The 22,246-nt window shown below is 48.6% G+C and overlaps 1 protein-coding gene and 1 long non-coding RNA gene across 2 annotated transcripts in view; one reads left to right on the forward strand and one right to left on the reverse strand.

Moving 5' to 3' along the window:
* The window catches only part of LOC120994845, a 29,069-nt gene extending 24,317 nt beyond the window's left edge, over nucleotides 1-4,752 (reverse strand). Inside the window, exon 1 of the long non-coding RNA XR_005777481.1 lies at nucleotides 4,640-4,752. This is a non-coding gene — a long non-coding RNA (uncharacterized LOC120994845). The remainder of the gene's footprint in view (nucleotides 1-4,639) is intronic.
* A 229-nt stretch (nucleotides 4,753-4,981) lies between these two features.
* The window catches only part of SH3KBP1 (SH3 domain containing kinase binding protein 1), a 424,339-nt gene continuing 407,074 nt past the window's right edge, over nucleotides 4,982-22,246 (forward strand). The window contains exon 1 of the mRNA XM_040423674.1: nucleotides 4,982-5,223. Within this exon, the coding sequence (XP_040279608.1) occupies nucleotides 5,220-5,223 (4 nt within the window). The 5' untranslated portion in view covers nucleotides 4,982-5,219. The remainder of the gene's footprint in view (nucleotides 5,224-22,246) is intronic.

Raw genomic sequence — 22,246 nt, forward strand, 5'->3', positions numbered from 1 at the left:
TAGGTGCAGACCACTATGGCGAAATACATATACAAACGGAGAATACAAATGTGATCGCACTCTACATCCAGCATTCTGCCCTGCCTCCATGCTGGATGAGACATTGGTGTACATTTTGGCCAAAGCGTAATAAGCCACTCACCACATCAAGGTTGCCTCCATTTGAGTGGTCCCTAACACTAGTTCCCACCTGTTCATGGGCCATGACAGCCATGTCCTATTCTTGTCCGCAATTGCAGACAAGATTAGGTATTTTCTATTATAGTGCTGGCGATGTGCGGCCCGCAAATTGCCAGTGTCCGTGTTTTGCGGATCCGCAGAACACTTACAGATGTGTGAATGGACCCTTAGGCCGCGTTCACATCACTGTTCCGTTTTCCGTTCTTCTGATCCATCAGAAGAAGAGATAAATAAACAAAACACAGATCCTGTATTTTAAGCATCCGTTATGCTCAGTTACGCACATTTTGCATCCTCTTTAGCCATTTCCATCTGATATCAGTTTTTTTCATGTAAAAAAAAAGTTCTGCACAAAGTATTTTATTTTCTTACCGTCTAAAATAACGTGTCTCAGACGGAAATGGCTAAAATGGATGCAAAATGTGCATAACGGATGCTTAAAATACAGGATCTGTTTTATTGCTTATTTTTTTCTTTTTCTGACGGATCAGAAGAACGGAAAACTAACAGTAATGTGAACGCGGACTTGGACAGTAGTGCTATATAGTACATTATACCTACTAATGTCACCCCTTGTGTACATGTTTCATAACCCCCCCAGGTTATCAAAAACAGTAGTGATGTGTAATGTAGCACCAATGTACCTACAGTTCATGGGTGGGGGATGGGCTGGGGTAGAAGGTTGGAGAGACTAGGGATGGGTAGTCAGCTGGGCTTGGAAAGGACCATGGGGCCCAATTCAGATTCCAGCTATGGGGCCCAATTAATTCTATGTACGCCCCTGCTAGTCTGTAATGCCGACAATAATAGGACATGTTCTATAACGGACATGCGGACATACAGACACGGAATGCACATGGAGTCATTTCCGGTTTTTTTCCCCGGCCCCATTGAAGTGAATGGTTTCACATACAGGCCACAAAATAAATGGTACGGACACGTAAAAAATAAATAAAATAAGTTTGTGTGCAGGAGCCTTAAAGTGGGCCCCCAGAATCAGTTACACTGGTGGGCCCCTAGGTACCACAGTCCGACAGTGGTTCCTCCGCGAAGATGTCCATGAAGGATCGGTGTTTGGCCTGTGTGTCCATTTTCTGCCCTCCGTGTGTCATCGGACAATCCTCAGCTGAAAATTAATTTCCAGAGCATCCCCCAGAAACGATCCGTAAAACATGGCGAAAATATGGATACTATCCGTGTTGTGTCTGTGTTTTTTCATGGATCCATAGACTATAATAGGTGTGAGGGATCCGTGCTAAAAACACGAACCCAGGGACCGTGAGAAATCACAGATATGTGAATACACTTACTGAAATGTATGGGACTATGGGTATGTGTGCTGTGTGAATCACTGATGTGTGAATCAGGCTTTAGGCCTCATGCACACGGCCGTTGGGCGGCCGTAGCCGTATTGCGGCCCACAAACGGTGGGTCGGCAATCCCCAGCCGCTGGCCGTGTGCACCATGCATGCGGACCCATTCACTTGAATGGGTCCGCAATTCCGGATATGTGGAACGGAGTCACGGAGCGGAACATCGGAAGCACTACGGAGTGCTTCCGTGGTGTTTCTTTACGTTATTCCGCACCGCAAAAATATATGACATGTCATTTTGGCGGTGCGGACAGACCACACTACAGGAGCGGCTGCGGGAGGGAGGAGGAGGCGTCGGGAGGAAGGAAGGGGAAATGCTGCGCTCATCACTGCCAGTCCGCTCTCCACACAGGCTGCGGCGCTGACAATAGCAAGGTGCCCGCTGGACCACACTGACGTCTCCTCCGCTCTATGAGGCTCCTCACCCAGGGCACCCCTATTCTTCTCACTGGTGGACGCACAGCACACCTCCGGCAGGAAACTTTGATAGAGGACCTTGGTCAGGCCTGCTGCACGGATGTTGCCCATGCATTGGGGATCACGATTGCGGTCCCCAATGCACGGAACGGCCACGCAACGGCCGTGTGCATGAGGCCTTATGCTGCAAAGTTGATCCAGAGAAAGGCAAAAACCCTCATGAGGTAGAAGCTAATTTTCCTCACTTTAGGGGAAAAAATTCCTTCCCGACTCCAATCAGGCAATCAGAATAACTCCCTGGATCAACGACCCCTCTCTAGTAGCTATAGCCTGTAATATTATTACACTCCAGAAATACATCCAGGCAGGGCCGGTGCCACCAGTAAGGCGAACTAGGCAGTCGCCTAGGGCGCCATTTAGCAGGGGGCGCCTGTCACGGTTTAAAAAATAAAAAAAATATTTGTTATAACTAGTCAACATAACTGTGGCGGCCGGCCGGCGGCGCCCCTCATGCTGCGCTGCCTGAGCGGCTGATCGCTCTAAAGAATCCCGGCGGGCCGCACATGTCAGAGACAGCACAGACACAGGCAGGAGAATCGGAGTCGCCAAGTCGGAGTCAAGATATGAGATGATGATGCTGCATGTTTATTTTTTGTATTGTCCTGACTGAGCGCCGCTGCCTCAGTGAAGCCGTGGGGGTGGGCAGGGGCGGATCGGCGCAGCAGACCAGAGAGACAGTCTGTCACTGACAGTGACAGTCTGACACCGCTGTCTGTCTCTCTGGAGGTCTGAGGTCCTGAGTGACTATTCTAACTGCTAGCTTACGCTTACCTGGCTTCAGGCTGCTGAGGGTGGAGCGGAGGCGGAGCTCTGCCGACTTTGGAGCTAATGATCTTGATTTGAACCCCCTGACCCCTCCCACCCTTGAGCATGTGACGCAGAGAGAGGGGTGGAGCGAAGGAGGAAGAGAAGGCGGCAAGGCCGCACACTGAGCAGCAACCGAGCAGCCAGCCACGGCCACGGTGGCCACCAGTGGCCCACCACCAGCAATTTGCCTCCCCCGACCCCCAGTGCGGCAGTGCAGTGCCTGTGCCTTCTCCTTCTGGGACAGAACTAGAAGTGGGCTCCTACCTGCCTGGATTGGAGTGCAGCCTGCAGGTGCAGCTGCTTTCTTCTTCCCCAGGACCCCAGCCAGGGTGACATTGGTGAATGGTGTACGTACCGTGTTTGTCTCCAGTCCCCAGAGCCAGACTGCAGGCGAGACCAGCTCATCTTATTGTCCTGGTGGTAAGTAGTCAGTAGACAATGCAATATGTTTATTATTTACTGTATTATTTGCCTTATAAGACGCACTTTTCCCCCCCAAAAGTGGGGGGGAAATGGCCGTGCGTCTTATATAGCGGATTGGGGATACTTCGCTGGCCGCTATGCTGCACAGCGCGTCCAGCGAAGTATCAGTGTGGAGGGAGGAGGCGGGGACACTCATGGCGGGGCCCGGTGCAGTGACTCTACTCTAATACACCGGGCCCCGCAGCTGTTAAGTACATTCAATCCGAATGGGTCTGCAATTACTGTACTGTACTAGTACCTTATGTATAGCATTAAGATGGCGCAGACCGGCAGCTCCCTTGGTCATGCGCCGCCTGCCGCAGCTCCCTCCTCATGCGCCGCATGTGGAGGGAGCTGCCGGTCTGCGCCGTCTTAATGCTATACATAAGGTACTACAGTAAGTACAGTACAGTAATTGCGGACCCATTCGGATTGAATGTACTTAACAGCTGCGGCGGGGCCCAGTGTATTAGAGTAGAATCACTGCACCGGGCCCCGCCATGAGTGTCTCCGCCTCCTCCATCCACACTGTTGCATCTGATGGGGGATCTGTAGATGACACTTATGGGGATCTGTGGATGACATAAGTGTCATCCACAGATCCCCCCCCATAACAGTGCGTCATCCACAGATTCCCCCCCATAACAGTGCGTCATCCACAGATCCCCCCCCATAACAGTGCGTCACCCACAGATCCCCCCATAACAGTGCGTCATCCACAGATCCCCCCCATAACAGTGCGTCATCCACAGATCCCCCCCATAACAGTGCATCATCCACAGATCCCCCCCATAACAGTGCATCATCCACAGATCCCCCCCATAACAGTGCGTCATCCACAGATCCCCCCATAACAGTGCATCACCCACAGATCCCCCCATAACAGTGCGTCATCCACAGATCCCCCCCATAACAGTGCGTCATCCACAGATCCCCCCCATAACAGTGCGTCATCCACAGATCCCCCCCATAACAGTGCGTCATCCACAGATCCCCCCATAACAGTGCGTCATCCACAGATCCCCCCCATAACAGTGCGTCATCCACAGATGATATGGGCAGATCATCTGATGGGGGGGGGGGGGGGGGGGGCGGCGGCAATTTTTATCTTGCCTAGGGTGGCAAAAATCCTTGCACCGGCCCTGCATCCAGGCCCCTCTTGAACTCTTTTATTGTACTCACCATCACCACCTCCTCAGGCAGAGAGTTCCATAGTCTCACTGCTCTTACCGTAAAGAATCCTCTTCTATGTTTGTGTACAAACCTTCCTTCCTCCAGACACAGAGGATGTCCCCTGGTCACGGGTATATATAGATGATGGGAGTGATCTCTGTACTGACCCCTGATCTATAGATATAGTTACTACATTTTTCTAAATAGCCATAATTTGGATTATCTTTCTGGGGTCACAGGTCTTGGATATCCAGGTGCCAATAATGATGGTACCTGTACCAATGGCCATAGCGGTCTATTCCACCCTTCAGGTGCCCTCCTTCTGCAGTGACACGGTGCCATTGTCCGCCCATGGTCAGGACCCTGCAGGTGGCCCACCACACACACGGTGGGGGGGCGGAGGAGGAGCGGGGCGGACGGGCGGCTCTCGCGATGCTTGGTCCCCGGCGCTGGGTGACAGTGGCGGCGGAGAGAGAGCATCAGTGAGGCGGCACACACTACAGGAGCGGCTGCGGGAGGGAGGAGGAGGCGCCGGGAGGAAGGAAGGGGAAATGCTGCGCTCATCACTGCCAGTCCGCTCTGCACACAGGCTGCGGGGCTGACAATAGCGAGGTGCCCGCTGGACCACACTGACGTCTCCTCCGCTCTATGAGGCTCCTCACCCAGGGCACCCCTATTCTTCTCACTGGTGGACGCACAGCACACCTCCGGCAGGAAACTTTAAAGGAGGACCCTGATTCCACATAAATGGGTGAGTGGCGACTGTCTGTGGGGTTTACCTCAGCACCAGGGCGAGGGAGGATGAATGCACCACACCATATGTACGTGGTGTGCAGGGCATACTGCAAGTACAGCTTGTATACACTATATATACCACACAATGACTGTACCCACACCATATATACAGGGCATACTGCCAGTACAGCTTGTATACACTATATATACCACACAATGACTGTACCCACACCATATATACAGGGCATACGGCAAGTACAGCTTGTATACACTATATATACCGCACAATGACTGTACCCACACCATATATACAGGGCATACTGCAAGTACAGCTTGTATACACTATATATACCGCACAATGACTGTACCCACACCATATATACAGGGTATACTGCAAGTACAGCTTGTATACACTATATATACCGCACAATGACTGTACCCACAGCATATATACAGGGCATACTGCAAGTACAGCTTATATACACTATATATACCACACAATGACTGTACCCACACCATATATACAGGGCATACTGCAAGTACAGCCTATATACACTATATATACCGCACAATGACTGTACCCACACCATATATACAGGGCATACTGCCAGTACAGCTTATATACACTATATATACCGCACAATGACTGTATGCCATGTATGACACACACAATACATCACACTATATACATAGCATACTGGAAGTACACCTTATATACATGTACCATATATACCACACAATGGCTGTTTACCAGACATGACACAATGCACCACATTATATACAGAGCACACTGGAAATACACCTTATATATAGTATGTGTACCATATATACCACAGAATGTATACCAGACATGACACACACAATTGACCTAGATACACCACAATATATACTGTACATACCATACTGGAAATACACCTTATATATACACACTGTATATACACGTATTATATATACCTCAGAATGACTGTATACCAGGCACGACACACAAAATACACCACACTAACTACATAGTATACTGGAAATACACAATGTATATACACACCATATACATCTGTATCTAGGTTTGCACCATGCTATATATACTGTGTATATATACAATATCTACACCAGGTGTCACGCTATATACGTGTATAAGCCATATACTGTATATAACCATTCTATAAATGCATCATGTTTGCCACATCACATAAAAAGTATACATGCTGCAGCCCACATGTACATAACTATGTACTTACCATGTATAGTACTGTATGTATCCTACTATAGACACAACCTATTTATCATACTGAATACTGTGTGTATATATATATATATATATATATACACGCACACATGTGCACACAACCATATACCATGCTGTGTACATAGCATAGAACAATTAAAACTCCTGTACTCCACTGGGTTGCTTCTAGTGTTGTATTTTATTAAACAAGCGGATTTCCAGTTCAAAATGAAATATACTGAACGTTTTTGGCATTTAGCCTTCTTCAGAACACTGGATGAGCTGCACGGAGTGAAGAATGGCGCCATTCTCACAGGGCTGTTGCGCAGTTTAAACTTAGCGCTGACAAGGGCCACAGAGCCCAGCATAACAGGACCATATTCTATTTGCCATAAGCTGTGGGCACTTTACCCCTCTTTAATTTCTTCACTCCGTGCGGCTCATCCAGTGTTCTGAAGAAGGCTAAATGCCGAAAACGTTCAGTATATTTCATTTTGAACTGGAAATCCGCTTGTTTAATAAAATACAACACTAGAAGCAACCCAGTGGAGTACAGGAGTTTTAACTCGGCCTGGGAACCGTCTCCTGGTACCTACGTATCTACCCAGTTGGAGTGTCACCCAACCTGACACCAATTACGTGTACATAGCATATACAGTCGTGGCCAAAAGTTTTGAGAATTACATAAATATTGGAAATTGGAAAAGTTGCTGCTTAAGTTTTTATAATAGCAATTTGCATATACTCCAGAATGTTATGAAGAGTGATCAGATGAATTGCATAGTCCTTCTTTGCCATGAAAATTAACTTAATCCCCAAAAAAACTTTCCACTGCATTTCATTGCTGTCATTAAAGGACCTGCTGAGATCATTTCAGTAATCGTCTTGTTAACTCAGGTGAGAATGTTGACGAGCACAAGGCTGGAGATCATTATGTTAGGCTGATTGGGTTAAAATGGCAGACTTGACATGTTAAAAGGAGGGTGATGCTTGAAATCATTGTTCTTCCATTGTTAACCATGGTGACCTGCAAAGAAACGCGTGCAGCCATCATTGCCTTACATATAAAGGGCTTCACAGGCAAGGATATTGTGGCTACTAAGATTGCACCTCAATCAACAATTTATAGGATCATCAAGAACTTCAAGGAAAGAGGTTCAATTCTTGTTAAGAAGGCTTCAGGGCGTCCAAGAAAGTCCAGCAAGCGCCAGGATCGTCTCCTAAAGAGGATTCAGCTGCGGGATCGGAGTGCCACCAGTGCAGAGCTTGCTCAGGAATGTCAGCGGGCAGGTGTGAGCGCATCTGCACACACAGTGAGGCGAAGACCTTTGGAAGATGCCTAGTGTCAAGAAGGGCAGCAAAGAAGCCACTTCTCTCCAAAAAAAACATCAGGGACAGATTGATCTTCTGCAGAAAGTATGGTGAATGGACTGCTGAGGACTGGGGCAAAGTCATATTCTCCGATGAAGCCTCTTTCCGATTGTTTGGGGCATCTGGAAAAAGGCTTGTCCGGAGAAGAAAAGGTGAGCGCTACCATCAGTCCTGTGTCATGCCAACAGTAAAGCATCCTGAGACCATTCATGTGTGGGGTTGCTTCTCATCCAAGGGAGTGGGCTCACTCACAATTTTGCCCAAAAACACAGCCATGAATAAAGAATGGTACCAAAACACTCTCCAACAGCAACTTCTTCCAACAATCCAACAACAGTTTGGTGAAGAACAATGCATTTTCCAGCACGATGGAGCACCGTGCCATAAGGCAAAAGTGATAACTAAGTGGCTCGGGGACCAAAACGTTGACATTTTGGGTCCATGGCCTGGAAACTCCCCAGATCTTAATCCCATTGAGAACTTGTGGTCAATCCTTAAGAGGCGGGTGGACAAACAAAAACCCACCAATTCTGACAAACTCCAAGAATTGATTATGAAAGAATGGGTTGCTATCAGTCAGGAATTGGCCCAGAAGTTGATTGAGAGCATGCCCAGTCGAATTGCAGAGGTCCTGAAAAAGAAGGGCCAACACTGCAAATACTGACTCTTTGCATAAATGTCATGTAATTGTCGATAAAAGCCTTTGAAACGTATGAAGTGCATGTAATTATATTTCACTACATCACAGAAACAACTGAAACAAAGATCTAAAAGCAGTTTAGCAGCAAACTTTGTGAAAACTAATATTTGTGTCATTCTCAATACTTTTGGCCACGACTGTATACCACAGTATGACACACACCATGATATTTGGCTCCGTTGTAGTACAGTACAGGAGTACTGCGTCTACACAGTAGTAGTTGGCGGGTCCTGAGAGGCTGCGGTCAGTGCGGGGCCACTATCCTCCCTGCAGGTAGTGGCATACTGTGATGACATGGTGTCGCTGGCACTTTCTTATATGCAGCATTACTAAGGAGTCCATTTTAGAGAGTCTGATAGCAAATACAGTATATTTCACTTTTCCTCTATACAGCATTCGGTCTCATACGATTTATGATTATACGGCTTGTTGGGCTGAAGCTCCTGTGACTCCAGGTGTATGACCGCACTGGAGAACTGACCTAATGGCGGTACACACAGCTTAGGGGCTACCAGTGTGCTGGAAATATACTGGGACCTGGACATAGGTTTACATATAAAGTTCTGTGCAGTCGCATCTATCTTAGAGTTGTTGCGATACCAAATTTTTGATTCGGTTTCGATACCATGAAAAAGTATTGCGATACTCGATACCATTCGATACCACGCGAAAAAAATAAACAAAAAAAGCCACGTGCATTCCTCATTTTTAAAAATGGCGAATCGCGCAGTTTTTATTTTATTTTTTCTGTTCCGGCATTCACCACCTAGATTTTTTTTTTATATTTTAATAGTTTGGACTTTTCTGACGTGGCGATGTAATATGTTTATTTATATATTTTATATGTGAAATTGGGAAAAGGGGGGTGATTTATACTTCATATTTTAGTGTTTGTTTTTTTTTCACTTTTTATTTAATAACTATTTCCCCCCTTAGGGGCTAGAACCTGGGATCTTTCATCCCTTTTCCTATTCACCCTGATAGATCTCTATCAGGGTGAATAGGACTCCACACTGTCCCTGCTGCTCTGTGCTTTGTGCACACAGCATCAGGGATGTTACCATGGCAACCAGGGCTTCTGTAGCGTCCTGGCTGCCATGGTAACCGATCGGAGCCCCAGGCTTACACAGCTGGGGCTCCGATCAGAAGCTGCCACTGCACCACCAATGAGGGGGAGTGGAGAGGTCCCTGTGGCCACTGCCACCAATGATTTTAATGGGATGGGGGGATTGAGGGGGGGGGCACACTGCACCACCAATGATTTTACCCCTTTATACAGGAGGCGGGTACTAGCAGATCAGCGGCAGTTAACTGCCGCTGATCGCAGCTCCCTGTCAGGGGCAGGGTGCCGGCAATGCGATTCTGCTGCCGGCACCCGCCTCCTGTATGTGTTAAAGACTGACTACTGTATATGAGTCCAGACTTTCACTATTAGGCCACACAGAGCGGCGCCCAGCGATGTCTCAGCACTCACCATTTAGTCCTGGGCGCCGCTCCGTTCGCCCGCAGTGCCCCATTACTGTCTCCTCTCCTGCTCCACATGCTGCTGATTACTATCGGAGCGATGGGAGGAGACATCAGCTTCACTAGTGGGCGTTCCTTCTCCCTGGCTGTAGCGCTGTCCAATCGCAGCGCAGGGAAAAGGAACGCCCACTAGTGAAGCTGATGTCTCCTCCCATCGCTCCGATAGTAATCCTATCATTGGTGGCGCAGTGCGTCCGCCCCTCTCTTCTCATTGCCGCCCCTCCTCCACCCCCTCTCTCCTCATTGCCGCCCCTCCTCCGCCCCTCTCTTCTCATTGCCGCCCCTCCTCCGCCCCCTCTCTCCTCATTGCCGCCCCTCCTCCGCCCCTCTCTTCTCATTGCCGCCCCTCCTCCGCCCCTCTCTTCTCATTGGTGGCAGCGGCAGCAGCAAAGGGGGAGGGAGGACAGCTTCCTTCTCCCCGTGCTGCTGAGAGAGAACATGAGCGCGCCGATAGCAGCGCGCTCATGTTCAGAGATACTAGACTGCGCAGAAGCGCAGCCCAGTATCGAAAAAAACGGAAATCCCGGTATCGTATCGATACCGGGACAAAAGTATCGATTGGGTATCGAAATTTCGATACCCGCAACAACCCTAATCTATCTATCTATCTATCTCTCTCATATCTATCTATCTATCTATCTATCTATCTATCTCTCTCATATCTATCTATCTATCTATTTATCTCTCTCATATCTATCTCTCTCATATCTATCTCTCTCATATCTATCTCTCTCATATCTATCTCTCTCATATCTATCTCTCTCATATCTATCTCTCTCATATCTATCTCTCTCATATCTATCTCTCTCATATCTATCTATCTATCTATCTCTCTCATATCTATCTCTCTCATATCTATCTATCTATCTATCTATCTCATATCTATCTATCTATCTATCTATCTATCTATCTATCTATCTATCTCTCTCATATCTATCTATCTATCTATCTCATATCTATCTATCTATTCAGTATTCTCAGACTTTACTCTCTTTTGCTGTTGTTATACAAAGTACTGGACCCCAGGACAAACTTTGGAATGACGCCCCCTCCATAAATCTGGCCGCAGACCAGGCCTCTAAGGCCTCATACACACACGTATTTTCTTTCCACGTCCGTTCTGTATTTTTTGTGAATCTGTTTTTTGCGGACCACAAAATACATACGGTCGTGTGCATGAGGCCTAAACCAAACCCCAGGAATAAAGATCAGACATTTTCTTCCCTCTCCTCGCTGCCCACTTCTCTCCTCTTCAGGACTGGGCACAGAGGTCCTGACACCAACCAGCACGGGCACATTGTATTCTGCTGCCCGGGGTCTGTGGGTCCCTGGATTATGGGGCTGATCTGTGGTGACTCCAGTGGATATTGGTAATTGCTGTCTGCACATATACCAACACGTGGGCAACACAGCATCAGGTTCATTGTCCTGGATGGTATATAACTCTGCCCATCAGATAGATAGAAAGAAAACTGCGGAGCCATACAACCAGTAACTAATGGAAGCACGCTAGGTTACCCTCCCCCACATCCAGGCACGCTCCCCTTCTGTCAGTGCCCTCTTACCATGAGCGTAGCTATGCACTGTAAGGACTACAGCGCGGTCCCATTCGGTTATTGAACGGTTCCGATGACTTCTTATAGGTGCACACATTGTGTTGAGGAGGATTACTGTGTAGAGCAGTTCTTTTATGCCTGCAGCCTCCGTAAATAATATTGAAGGTTATGCTCTCAGAGATATGGCTGTACCTGGTGTGTTCTTCTCTAATATGTATTCACTCTGTACATTCATGACGAGTAAATTGCGCAGCAGCTTTTCCCTCCTGTATCAGGAGATATGTTGCTGGCTGTCTGACCGATGGGACCCCCGCCGACGCCAAGTCCACTATGTGAATGTTGCGGTGGTGTGCATGTGTGATCACTGCCCCATTCACGTCTACGGGACTGAGTGCGGTGCTGTAGTATACTGCTATATCATATTGTATACTTTGGTATTTCCAGAAACTAATGAACAGTGCTAGCGAGAGGAATGGGAAGAAAAGGCAGGGGGGTAGCCTCCTCTATATGTACAGGTACTAATGTGCTCAGCAGGAGCGTTCATCCGGTAATATCAAAACACGGAGCAGCTTTAAGATGACAGCTGCTCCTATTCAGTGGCGTTGCTATGGCTGGTGTCACCCGGTGCGGTAGAGAATGGTGTCACCCCCGCCCCCCTGTGATTTCAGCAGGTATAAGAAGTCCCACATGCAGTGCGGCCCCAGTGACAGGTGCAAGGCTGTAAGTGACTGGCTCTGAGGAGCACTGCAGTCTGCCACATGAGGAGGCCAGGAAGGCGCCGGGCACAGGGGGCATGCCCAGGGGTGGGGGCAGTGGGGACCGCACTGTCCTTCTCCCTATATCAGGCTGACAATGGTCGGGGAGAGGCAGATAGCCTGTCCTAGGAGATGACACAGAGGTGGCCGCGGACTGTGCTGTGCGGAGGACTGGCCCTGTGGTGCCCGCCTGCTGACTGTGACAGGTGCCCCTGGACAGGGCAGGATTTGGTGACCTCACTGACACTTGCATTATATTCTTTGCAGGACATTACCCGGTAAACCAAGCCATGGGACTGGAATGAGGGACCCAGCCATAAAGCCAGGGGCTGCACACCTGCCGTAACCTCACTTATGTCAAACCCAAACCCAACCCCCCCCCCCCCCATTGTCTAAATACTTTGTATAATAAATCCTATGGGGTCCCCATTGCAGCTACAGGAGTGGGAAGCAGGTTATAGCTACTTAAAGATCATGCATCTACAGCAGTGGTCGGCAAGCCGCGGCTCGCGAGCCACATGCGGCTCTTTACACACTTTAATGCGGCTCTTCTGCAGGGCTCCAGATGCCATTAGCGACTAGACCCGCCGCCGCAGCTCTGCTCAATACAGCGGCGGGCACAGGAGATGATCGTTCTCAGCAGCGCAGGAGGAGTCTCTCCCTCCCCCCTGTGCTGCTGCTGTCCCCGCCGCTGCCAATAAGAAGAGGCAGGAGGAGGAGGGGAGGGGCTGTGGCCACTGCGCCACCAATGAAGAAAACTGACCTGTTAATACAAATACAGGAGGCGGGTGCCGGAATCAAATAGCCGGCACCCGACCTCTGTGACAGGGAGCTGCGATCCGCTGCAGTTGAGTTAACCCTTCAGGTGCGGTACCTGAGGGGTTAACTGCCGCTGATCGCAGCTCCCTGTCACAAAGGTCGGGTGCCGGCTATTTGATTCCGGCACCCGCCTCCTGTATTTGTATAAGAAACGTTGGTGGCACAGTGCCCCCCCCCCCCCAGTATAATAAACGTTGGTGGCACAGTGCCCCCCCCCCCCAGTATAATAAACGTTGGTGGCACAGTGCGCCACCCCCCCCCCCCAGTATAATAAACGTTGGTGGCACAGTGCGCCCCCCCCCCCCCCCCCAGTATAATAAACGTTGGTGGCACAGTGCGCCCCCCCTCCCCCAGTATAATAAACGTTGGTGGCACAGTGGGAAGTGCCAATGAGGGTTAAAAATAATAAAAGAAAATTAACTCACCTCCTCCAGTTGATCAGGTAGCTGCCGGTCTCCTGTTCTTACTTCTTTCTAGTTTCTTCAGGACCTGTGGTGACGTCACTGAGCTCATCACATGGCCCATTACCATGGTGATGGATCATGTGATGAGCACAGTGATGTCACCACAGGTCCTGCGTCCTGAAGAAACTAGAAAGAAGTAAGAACAGGAGACGATCAATTGGAGGAGGTGAGTTAATTATTTTTTTATTTTTTAACCCTCATTGGCACTGCCCACTGCGCCACCAATGTTTATTATATTGAGGGGGGGCGCACTGCGCCACCAATGTTTATTATATTGGGGTGATGGGGGGGGCGCACTGCGCCACCAATGTTTATTATACTGGGGTGTTGGGGGGGCGCACTGCGCCACCAATGTTTATTATATTGGGGTGATGGGGGGGACGCACTGCGCCACCAATGTTTATTATACTGGGGTGATGGGGGGGGCGCACTGCGCCACCAATGTTTATTATATTGAGGGGGGGCGCACTGCGCCACCAATGTTTATTATATTGGGGTGATGGGGGGGCGCACTGCGCCACCAATGTTTATTATATTGAGGGGGGGCGCACTGCGCCACCAATGTTTATTATATTGGGGTGATGGGGGGGGCGCACTGCGCCACCAATGTTTATTATATTGAGGGGGGCGCACTGCACCACCAATGTTTATTATATTGGGGTGATGGGGGGGCGCACTGCGCCACCAATGTTTATTATATTGACCTTGTACTAAGCATTCTGTATTCAGAATGCTATTATTTTCCCTTATAACCATGTTATAAGGGAAAATAATACAGTGAATAGACTTTCATCCTAGGAACCATGCGTGAAAATCGCACTTGCTTGCGATTTTCACACAGCCCCATTAACTTCTATGGGGCCTGCGTTGCGCGAAAAACGCACAACAGAGCATGCTGTGATTTTCACGCAACGCACAAGTGATGTGTGAAAATCACCGCTCATGTGCACAGCCCCATAGAAGTGAATGGGTCCGGATTTAGTGCGGGTGCATTCCGGTATTTTGAATGCCGGATCCAGCACTAATACATTCCTATGGGGAAAAATGCCGGAGCCGGCATTCAGGCAAATCTTCATTTTTTTTCGCCGGAGATAAAACCGTAGCATGCTACGGTTTTATCTTTTGCCTGATCAGTCAAAATGACTGAACTGAAGACATCCTGATGCATCCTGAACGGATTACTCTCCATTCAGAATGCATGGGGATAAAACTGATCAGTTATTTTCCGGTATAGAGCCCCTGTGACGGAACTCAGTGCCGGAAATGAAAAACGCTAATGTGAAAGTACTTTAAAATATTAAGTTTAAATCCCCCCTTTCCCAATTTTACATATAAAATATATAAACAATAAATAAATAAACATATTACATAGCCTTTTTAGTCACCTTGTCACCCCAAAAAATAGCATAGGACTGTTCTATTATGGGCCGAATGTTTCATAAAATGCGAAATGCACACAGCTTTTTTTGTTGTTTTTTTTTTTTTGCACGGTATTGAGTATCACAATACTTTTTTATGGTGACGAAAGCGAATCAAAATTTTGGTTTCAAAACAACCCTACGCCGATCTGATCGGCGTAGCGTTGTCACGATACCAAAATTTTGATTCAGTTTCGATTTGGCAACTAAAAATTTGATTTGGCTCCTAAATTTTTCAGTTCAGGAGCCAATGGCTACTTGGAATTTTTTTTTAGTCTGGAGCACTGTTCTGTGTGCCCGGCGCCCGCTCCCCTCCCTCCTCTCGGGGGCGGCAGCCTGCGGCTGTCCTGCCTACATGTGTGCCGTGCGGCGCTCAGGCCAAAGGAGGCGTCACTGACTGTCAGTGGGGCCGCGGCGGAGGGAGGCGAGGAGGCGGAGCTGCTCTGTCTGCTATGACCTGTAAAAGCTGCCCCTCCAGGCTGGCAGCAGAAGAACACAGTCACAGAGTAACACTGAGGCACGACTTGTTGGAACTTGGCCGACCCTGCTGGACTCTAGTCTGGACTCTGGAGAAGACACCTTAAGGCAGAGCCAGCTGAGATTGGAGCCAGGACCAGACCGACCCCACTCCAGCCAGACCCCAGTGATATATCAGGTACCGACTTCAACATTGTCCCTCATCATGTCACCCCCCCGATGGTGCAGACTCCAACATTGTCCCCCATTAGGGAGCATAATGGATGGGGGCTGACGGCTGTCATGGGGGGCATGATGGCTGACATGGGAGTAATGATGGATGGGTGCTGACGGCTGACATGGGCATGATGGATGGGGTGCTGACGGCTGACATGGGCATGATGGATGGGGTGCTGACATGGGGGGCTGACGGCTGACATAAGGTCATGATGGCTGACATGGGGGGCATGATGGATGGGGGCTGACGGCTGACATGGACATGATGGATGGAGTGCTGACATGGGGGGCTGATGGCTGACGGCTGACATGGGGTGCTGACGGCTGACATAGGGGCATGACGGCTGACATGGGGGGCATGATGGATGGGGGCTGACAGCTGACATGGGCATGATGGATGGGGTGCTGACGGCTGACATGGGGGGCATGATGGCTGACATGGGGGGCTGATGGCTGACATGGGGGGTAATGATGGATGGGGGCTGACATGGGCATGATGGGGTGCTGATGGCTGACATGGGCATGATAGATGGGGTGCTGACGGCTGACATGGGCATGATGGATGGGGTGCTGACATTGGGTGCTGACGGCTGACATAAGGTCATGATGGCTGACATGGGGGGCATGATGGATGGGGGCTGACGGCTGACATGGACATGATGGATGGAGTGCTGACATGGGGGGCTGATGGCTGACGGCTGACATGGGGTGCTGACGGCTGACATAGGGGCATGACGGCTGACATGGGGGGCATGATGGATGGGGGCTGACAGCTGACATGGGCATGATGGATGGGGTGCTGACGGCTGACATGGGGGGCATGATGGCTGACATGGGGGGCTGATGGCTGACATGGGGGGTAATGATGGATGGGGGCTGACATGGGCATGATGGGGTGCTGACGGCTGACATGGGCATGATGGATGGGGTGCTGACGGCTGACATGGGCATGATGGATGGGGTGCTGACGGCTGACATGGGCATGATGGATGGGGTGCTGACGGCTGACATGGGCATGATAGATGGGGTGCTGACATGGGGGACTGACGGCTGACATAGGGGCATGACGGCTGACATGGGGGCATGATGGATGGGGGCTGACATGGGCATGATGGATGGGGAGCTGACTGCTGATATAGGGGGCTGATCTGAGGTATGATTAACATTGGGGGTCTGATTGGTGGTCTGACCTGAGGTATAATGGAAAATATTGTTTCTGATTATACTCCTCTAAAACCTATGTGCATCTTATAGGGCGAAAAGTACAGTCCTCAAACCAGATCGAAGATATCAGGACCACACAGAGGAGAAGCCAGCTGCTGCAGACAGAACCAGGACCAGGTGAGCTGCGGGCGGGGCGGTGGGAGAAGGGGGTCACCGAGATGTAGCTTCGCTTGTGTTGCCAAAAAATCCTTGCACAGGCTCTGGTCACGTCCACGTGACAGGGCCGGTGCAAAGAGTCCCACAGTACCCGACCTATGTGGATACTTGCATGCACAATATTCTCAATAAAAACTTATTGAAACTAAAAACAGTGTACCATCCTATGTATTTTCGGTTTTAAAAATGTGGCTCTCAAAATAAATTTCAATCGTGGTTTTGGCGAGATTTGGCTCAGTTGAAAAAAAAGGTTGCCCACCACTGATCTACAGGAAGCAGGTTGTAAGAGCTGGATTTGCCATAGAGAAGGCATAATGGAAAAAGGAAGATCCTTGCAGTAATACCTGTGGTCCCGGTGGACATTTTACAACAGTCCATAAGTAGTTGACGTTATGGGACCCAGTATTTGGAAAGCTGGATGTGAAGGAGTCGGAGAAGTCTGAAAAGGGAGCTGACAAAGATTACCTACATTATTACTAAATATTTAGATGGTGCCACCAATTCACATAGCATCCACATAAATATAGACCCACATGGTGTGGACTGGTCATTTTTTACTAAGGAATATAGTTTAACCGTTTATGTGCAAAAGAGAAAAAAAAGAAGTCAGCTCCAATCAGATATCTGCATAGACCCAGAGTCTTGGTCTATGTGCAGATATCTGATTGGAGCTGACTTTTTATTTTCTCTTTTGCACATAAACGGTTAAACTATATTCCTTAGAAAAATGACCAGTCCACACCATGTGGGTCTATATTTATGAGGGCCCCCCGAGCAAAGATTAGTAAATGTGGCCCCAGCCCACAGTTCAGCAGACAGAGAGAACCCCTTATGTCTCTCGTCTCTCTAATAATCCACCAGTAATTTAAATAACCCCATTAGTGGGCGATTATTATAGAGACGGGAGACATAATGCAGAGGTGGCCAAGCTTACAGATACAAAGAGCCACAAGCTATACATTTACACATGAGTCACCGTATTTTTCACCCTACAAGATGCACCTAGGTTTTAACAAGAAAAATAAGAGAAAAAAAGAAAAAATATATTTTTCATCAGACCTTAGATCAGCACAACGTCAAGTCATAGTCCGTGTCTCCACGTACTACGTTCTCACACTGTGTGCATCAAGGCATAGTGGAGAGTGAGCTGGAGCTACAAAATAAGTGCCCGATCAGGAAAAGAGATCTGAGCATGGGGTGGGGAGTGAGCCGCCTGACTGCTTCCCGGCTGGAGCCGCACTTGAAGAAGCAAAGAGCCACATGCGGCTCGAGAGCCACGGGTTGGCCACCCCTGACATAATGGGTTGGGTTCTCTCTGTCTGCTGAACTGTGGGCTGGGGCCACCCGGCCACATTTACTAATCTTTGCTCAGGGGGGCCCTCATAAATATAGACCCACATGGTGTGGACTGGTCATTTTTACTAAGGAATATAGTTTAACCGTTTATGTGCAAAAGAGAAAAAAAGAAGTCACTAAGTCAGCTCCAATCAGATATCTGCACATAGACCAAGACTCTTAAACTATATTCCTTAGTAAAAATGACCAGTCCACAACACACCATGTGGGTCTATATTTATGAGGACCCCCCTGAGCAAAGATTAGTAAATGTGGCCGGGTGGCCCCAGCCCACAGTTCAGCAGACAGAGAGAAGAACCCAACCTTTTATGTCTTCTGGGGCCGTCTCTATAATAATCCACCAGTAATTAATGAATGGGGTTATTGGGGTATTAAATAATATAATTCGGTCTAATATAAAATAAAGTCAATATGCGCTCTCTGCGCTCTACCAACCTCCTCCTCCCAGCGCGGCAGTGGCAGGTCTGGCTGTGTAGTCCGTGACTCACCACCCAATCCCATTAGCTCCAGAGACTCCAGTCCCTGCTGCCTGCAGTGCAGCCGCCGTGGCGCCACTCACCAGGCTGCAGTGAGTCACACCCCCTTTACCACGTGACTTGCTTGTGAAGTTGTGAGTGACACCCCATCAGACTGTTGTCACCCGGTGCGGCCCGCACCCACCGCACCACCCTCGCAACGCCACTGCTCCTTTCTATCCTTTACAAAGAGACAGGTGGACTAAAATGAGACCTAATGTGCGCAGCATATCTGCTGAACATACAGGGGTAGTCCGATATTTTGGTATTGACAGCCTTTCCTCATAAGTCATCAATATCTGATTGGTGGGGTGCGAATCCTGGCAGCTGTTTGAGGGCCACTGCGCTCCAGTGAACCCTGCGGCCTCCTCACAGTTTACCAAAAACAGTGCCGTCCATTGTATAGTGGCTGTGCTTGGTATTGCAGCTCAGCGTGGCTTTCAAACGTACGACACCATGATGGGACGCGATTGTAAATCACTGGGCTCCGTTGATTGCTGTCGGGGTCCATCATGCAGGGGATTTGGCAATATAAACCACCATGGAGATGTGAACAGAGCCTTACTGGTTATAAGAAATTGCCCAGAGTCACTTGGATGTAGAGACGCAGGAAAGAGTCTACAGGTGAAAGTGAAGGTTCGGGGTTAGAGATACCGTCTAGAACGTAGGTAATAGGACACACACACAGCCATTGGATTCAGCTGTTCTCCAGTCCACCGCTGTATACTTGTGAGAATACACGTGTTTTCAATAAATACTTATAAAGTCTTTCTCCAAAAAGATTTTTTTTTTATCATCATGTTTCAGCCATTCTACATAGTGACATGATTGGGGGGAAGGGGGGGGGGGGCCTTCATGTTGGCGGATTCACACTCGGCAGATTTTGTTGCAGAAGTATTTACAGCTAAAAGTCAGTTCCACTCATCCAAATGAGTTGTCTTGGCCACAAGCGTATGGATTTCTACCATGTGTGAATCCACCCTCATAGGGGCTGTCCCATCTGAGACATTGTGTAACTGATGTCAGATAGGTGGGACCCACCCTATATACAGAAAGGGGTGACTGAAGTAAATGGAGAGCAGCCACACAACCAGTAAAGGGGTTATCCAACCCCAAAAATATCCCCCCAAATGCCCTGTCCCCCTCACAGATTGTACTTACCTCACTCCCTGGGACCCGCGCGCTTCTGATGCCGGCACGGCCGCCGCTGTATCTCCCCGTTGCTTGGACCCAATAGCAGACTGTGACAGGAACGAGCCTCCCTAGCATCACCCGCGATGCTAGGGAAGCTCGTTCCAGTTGCGGCCTGCTATTGGCTGCCCCCCCCCCCCCACTACCCCCACCATTGCCGGATGTTTTCATCCGCGTGACTGAGAGATGCAGCAGCTAGAAGTGATGCTGGTGCCAGGGAGCAAGGTAAGTACAATCTGTGTGAGGGGTGGGCATTTTTAGGGTTGGATAACCCCTTTAAGTTGTATCTATCTATTTCTGTAGACTCTATCTATCTACATGTCTGCTATCTGTCATCTATCTATTTATCTATCTACTCATGTATGTATTTTACTCACTTATATAGCGCTGACATATTCCACAGTACTTTATAGACATTAGCATCATCTTGTCCCCAATGGGGCTCACAATCTAAGGTCCCTATCAGTATTTCTTTGTAGTGTAGGAGGAAACCAGAGTACCCGTAGGAAATTTGAGGAGAGCATACAAACTCCATGCAGATCTTGTCCTTGGTCAGATTCAAACCTAGGACTAGGGATGAGCGAACATCAAGTTTTGAAGTTCTGGTATATGCTGAATTGCGTTATGGATTCTGTTACCACGGACCGTAACGCAATTCCATGACGGATGCCTTTAGATGCATTCCGTTATACATTTCATCATAATAGAAATCTATGGCCTGCATAACGGATAAAGGAAACCGGACGGATCCATTACGCAGGCCTTAGACTTCTGGTATGATGAAATGCATCTAAAGGCATTCCGTCATGGAATTGTGTTATGATCCGTGGTAACAGAATCCAGAACGCAATTCAGCATATACCCGAACTTCAAAACTTGATGTTCGCTCATCCCTACCTAGGACCCCAGCGCTAACCACTGAGCCACCGTGCTGCATCTATCTATCTATCTATCTATCTATCTATCTATCTATCTAATAATGCAGCCCATTAATCCCCTCCTGATTGCTTCATGTAAATATACCGCAGCATCCAGAGACCAGTCTCCAAAACTGCTATATATATATATATATATATATGTCCCCCTACGCCGGTGATCACGGCCATTGATCTGGATGCTGACACTAGGCACCTGGATGGATCACACTATGTAAATGTACAGCTAATGGCATGGCCCCCGTGCCTGCGGTAGATAATTACATGGTGTGTTTCATGGCCCTGCGGTCTCCTGCAGGCAGTGCCATCGATCTGCGTCTTCTCTGCATGTAATAGTTGCCATAACATCACTGCCATCAATGATCAGTTTCTGGGGACAAGAGGGAACTCATACAGCCCTGTACACAGTGCACACCTCCCCTTTACCTGGATGAGTATCGTCCATGTACAGCGGGAGCGTCTAAAGCTAGAGCAATAAACGTACAGCTACAACAGGGCTGTCAGTCTTACAGTGCTGTCATATGTTAGCGTCCTTTTACACTTATAGAATAGTCGACCTGGCAGGTTATCGGGAATGAAGCAATCACTCTTTATATGAGGCAGATCATCAGTGGAGATCAGGACTGCACTTATAAGGATAAGCCATCGGTATAGCGATCACTTGTCCTCATAGAGAATCATTATTCCAGATCGCTGTTTAGACAGCACTATCCGCTGCACAGGAACAAGGATTTTCGGTGCCGGCAGAAGGACACGATCTCCCCATATACAAGCTTGTTCACCTTTCACACGGGCAGATTATCAGGAACTAGGATTTATACTAATGTCCATCCCTGATAATTTCCCTGATAATTGGTCCGTGTAAAAGGACCTTTACACAGTGTCCACATATAGGACTTCACTATGCACTGGACAGTTAGAGGATTCATTTTGTGGGGAAATATTATTTATCAAACAAGCCCTATAGCATGAAAAATAAGGGAAATAGACCTGTATTCGGGTCTGTGTTTAATCACCATTCCTTCAGGTGTATTCTTCATCACCTGATAAGTTGTAATATGCATGATCACCATAAGTGAAGATGTTGTTATACTCAGCTGATACATTGTTACAACTCTGTCAATTGATTGTATTGCCTTA

Source organism: Bufo bufo, chromosome 3, assembly GCF_905171765.1.
Source record: "Bufo bufo chromosome 3, aBufBuf1.1, whole genome shotgun sequence".
Taxonomy (NCBI): Eukaryota; Metazoa; Chordata; class Amphibia; order Anura; family Bufonidae; genus Bufo; species Bufo bufo.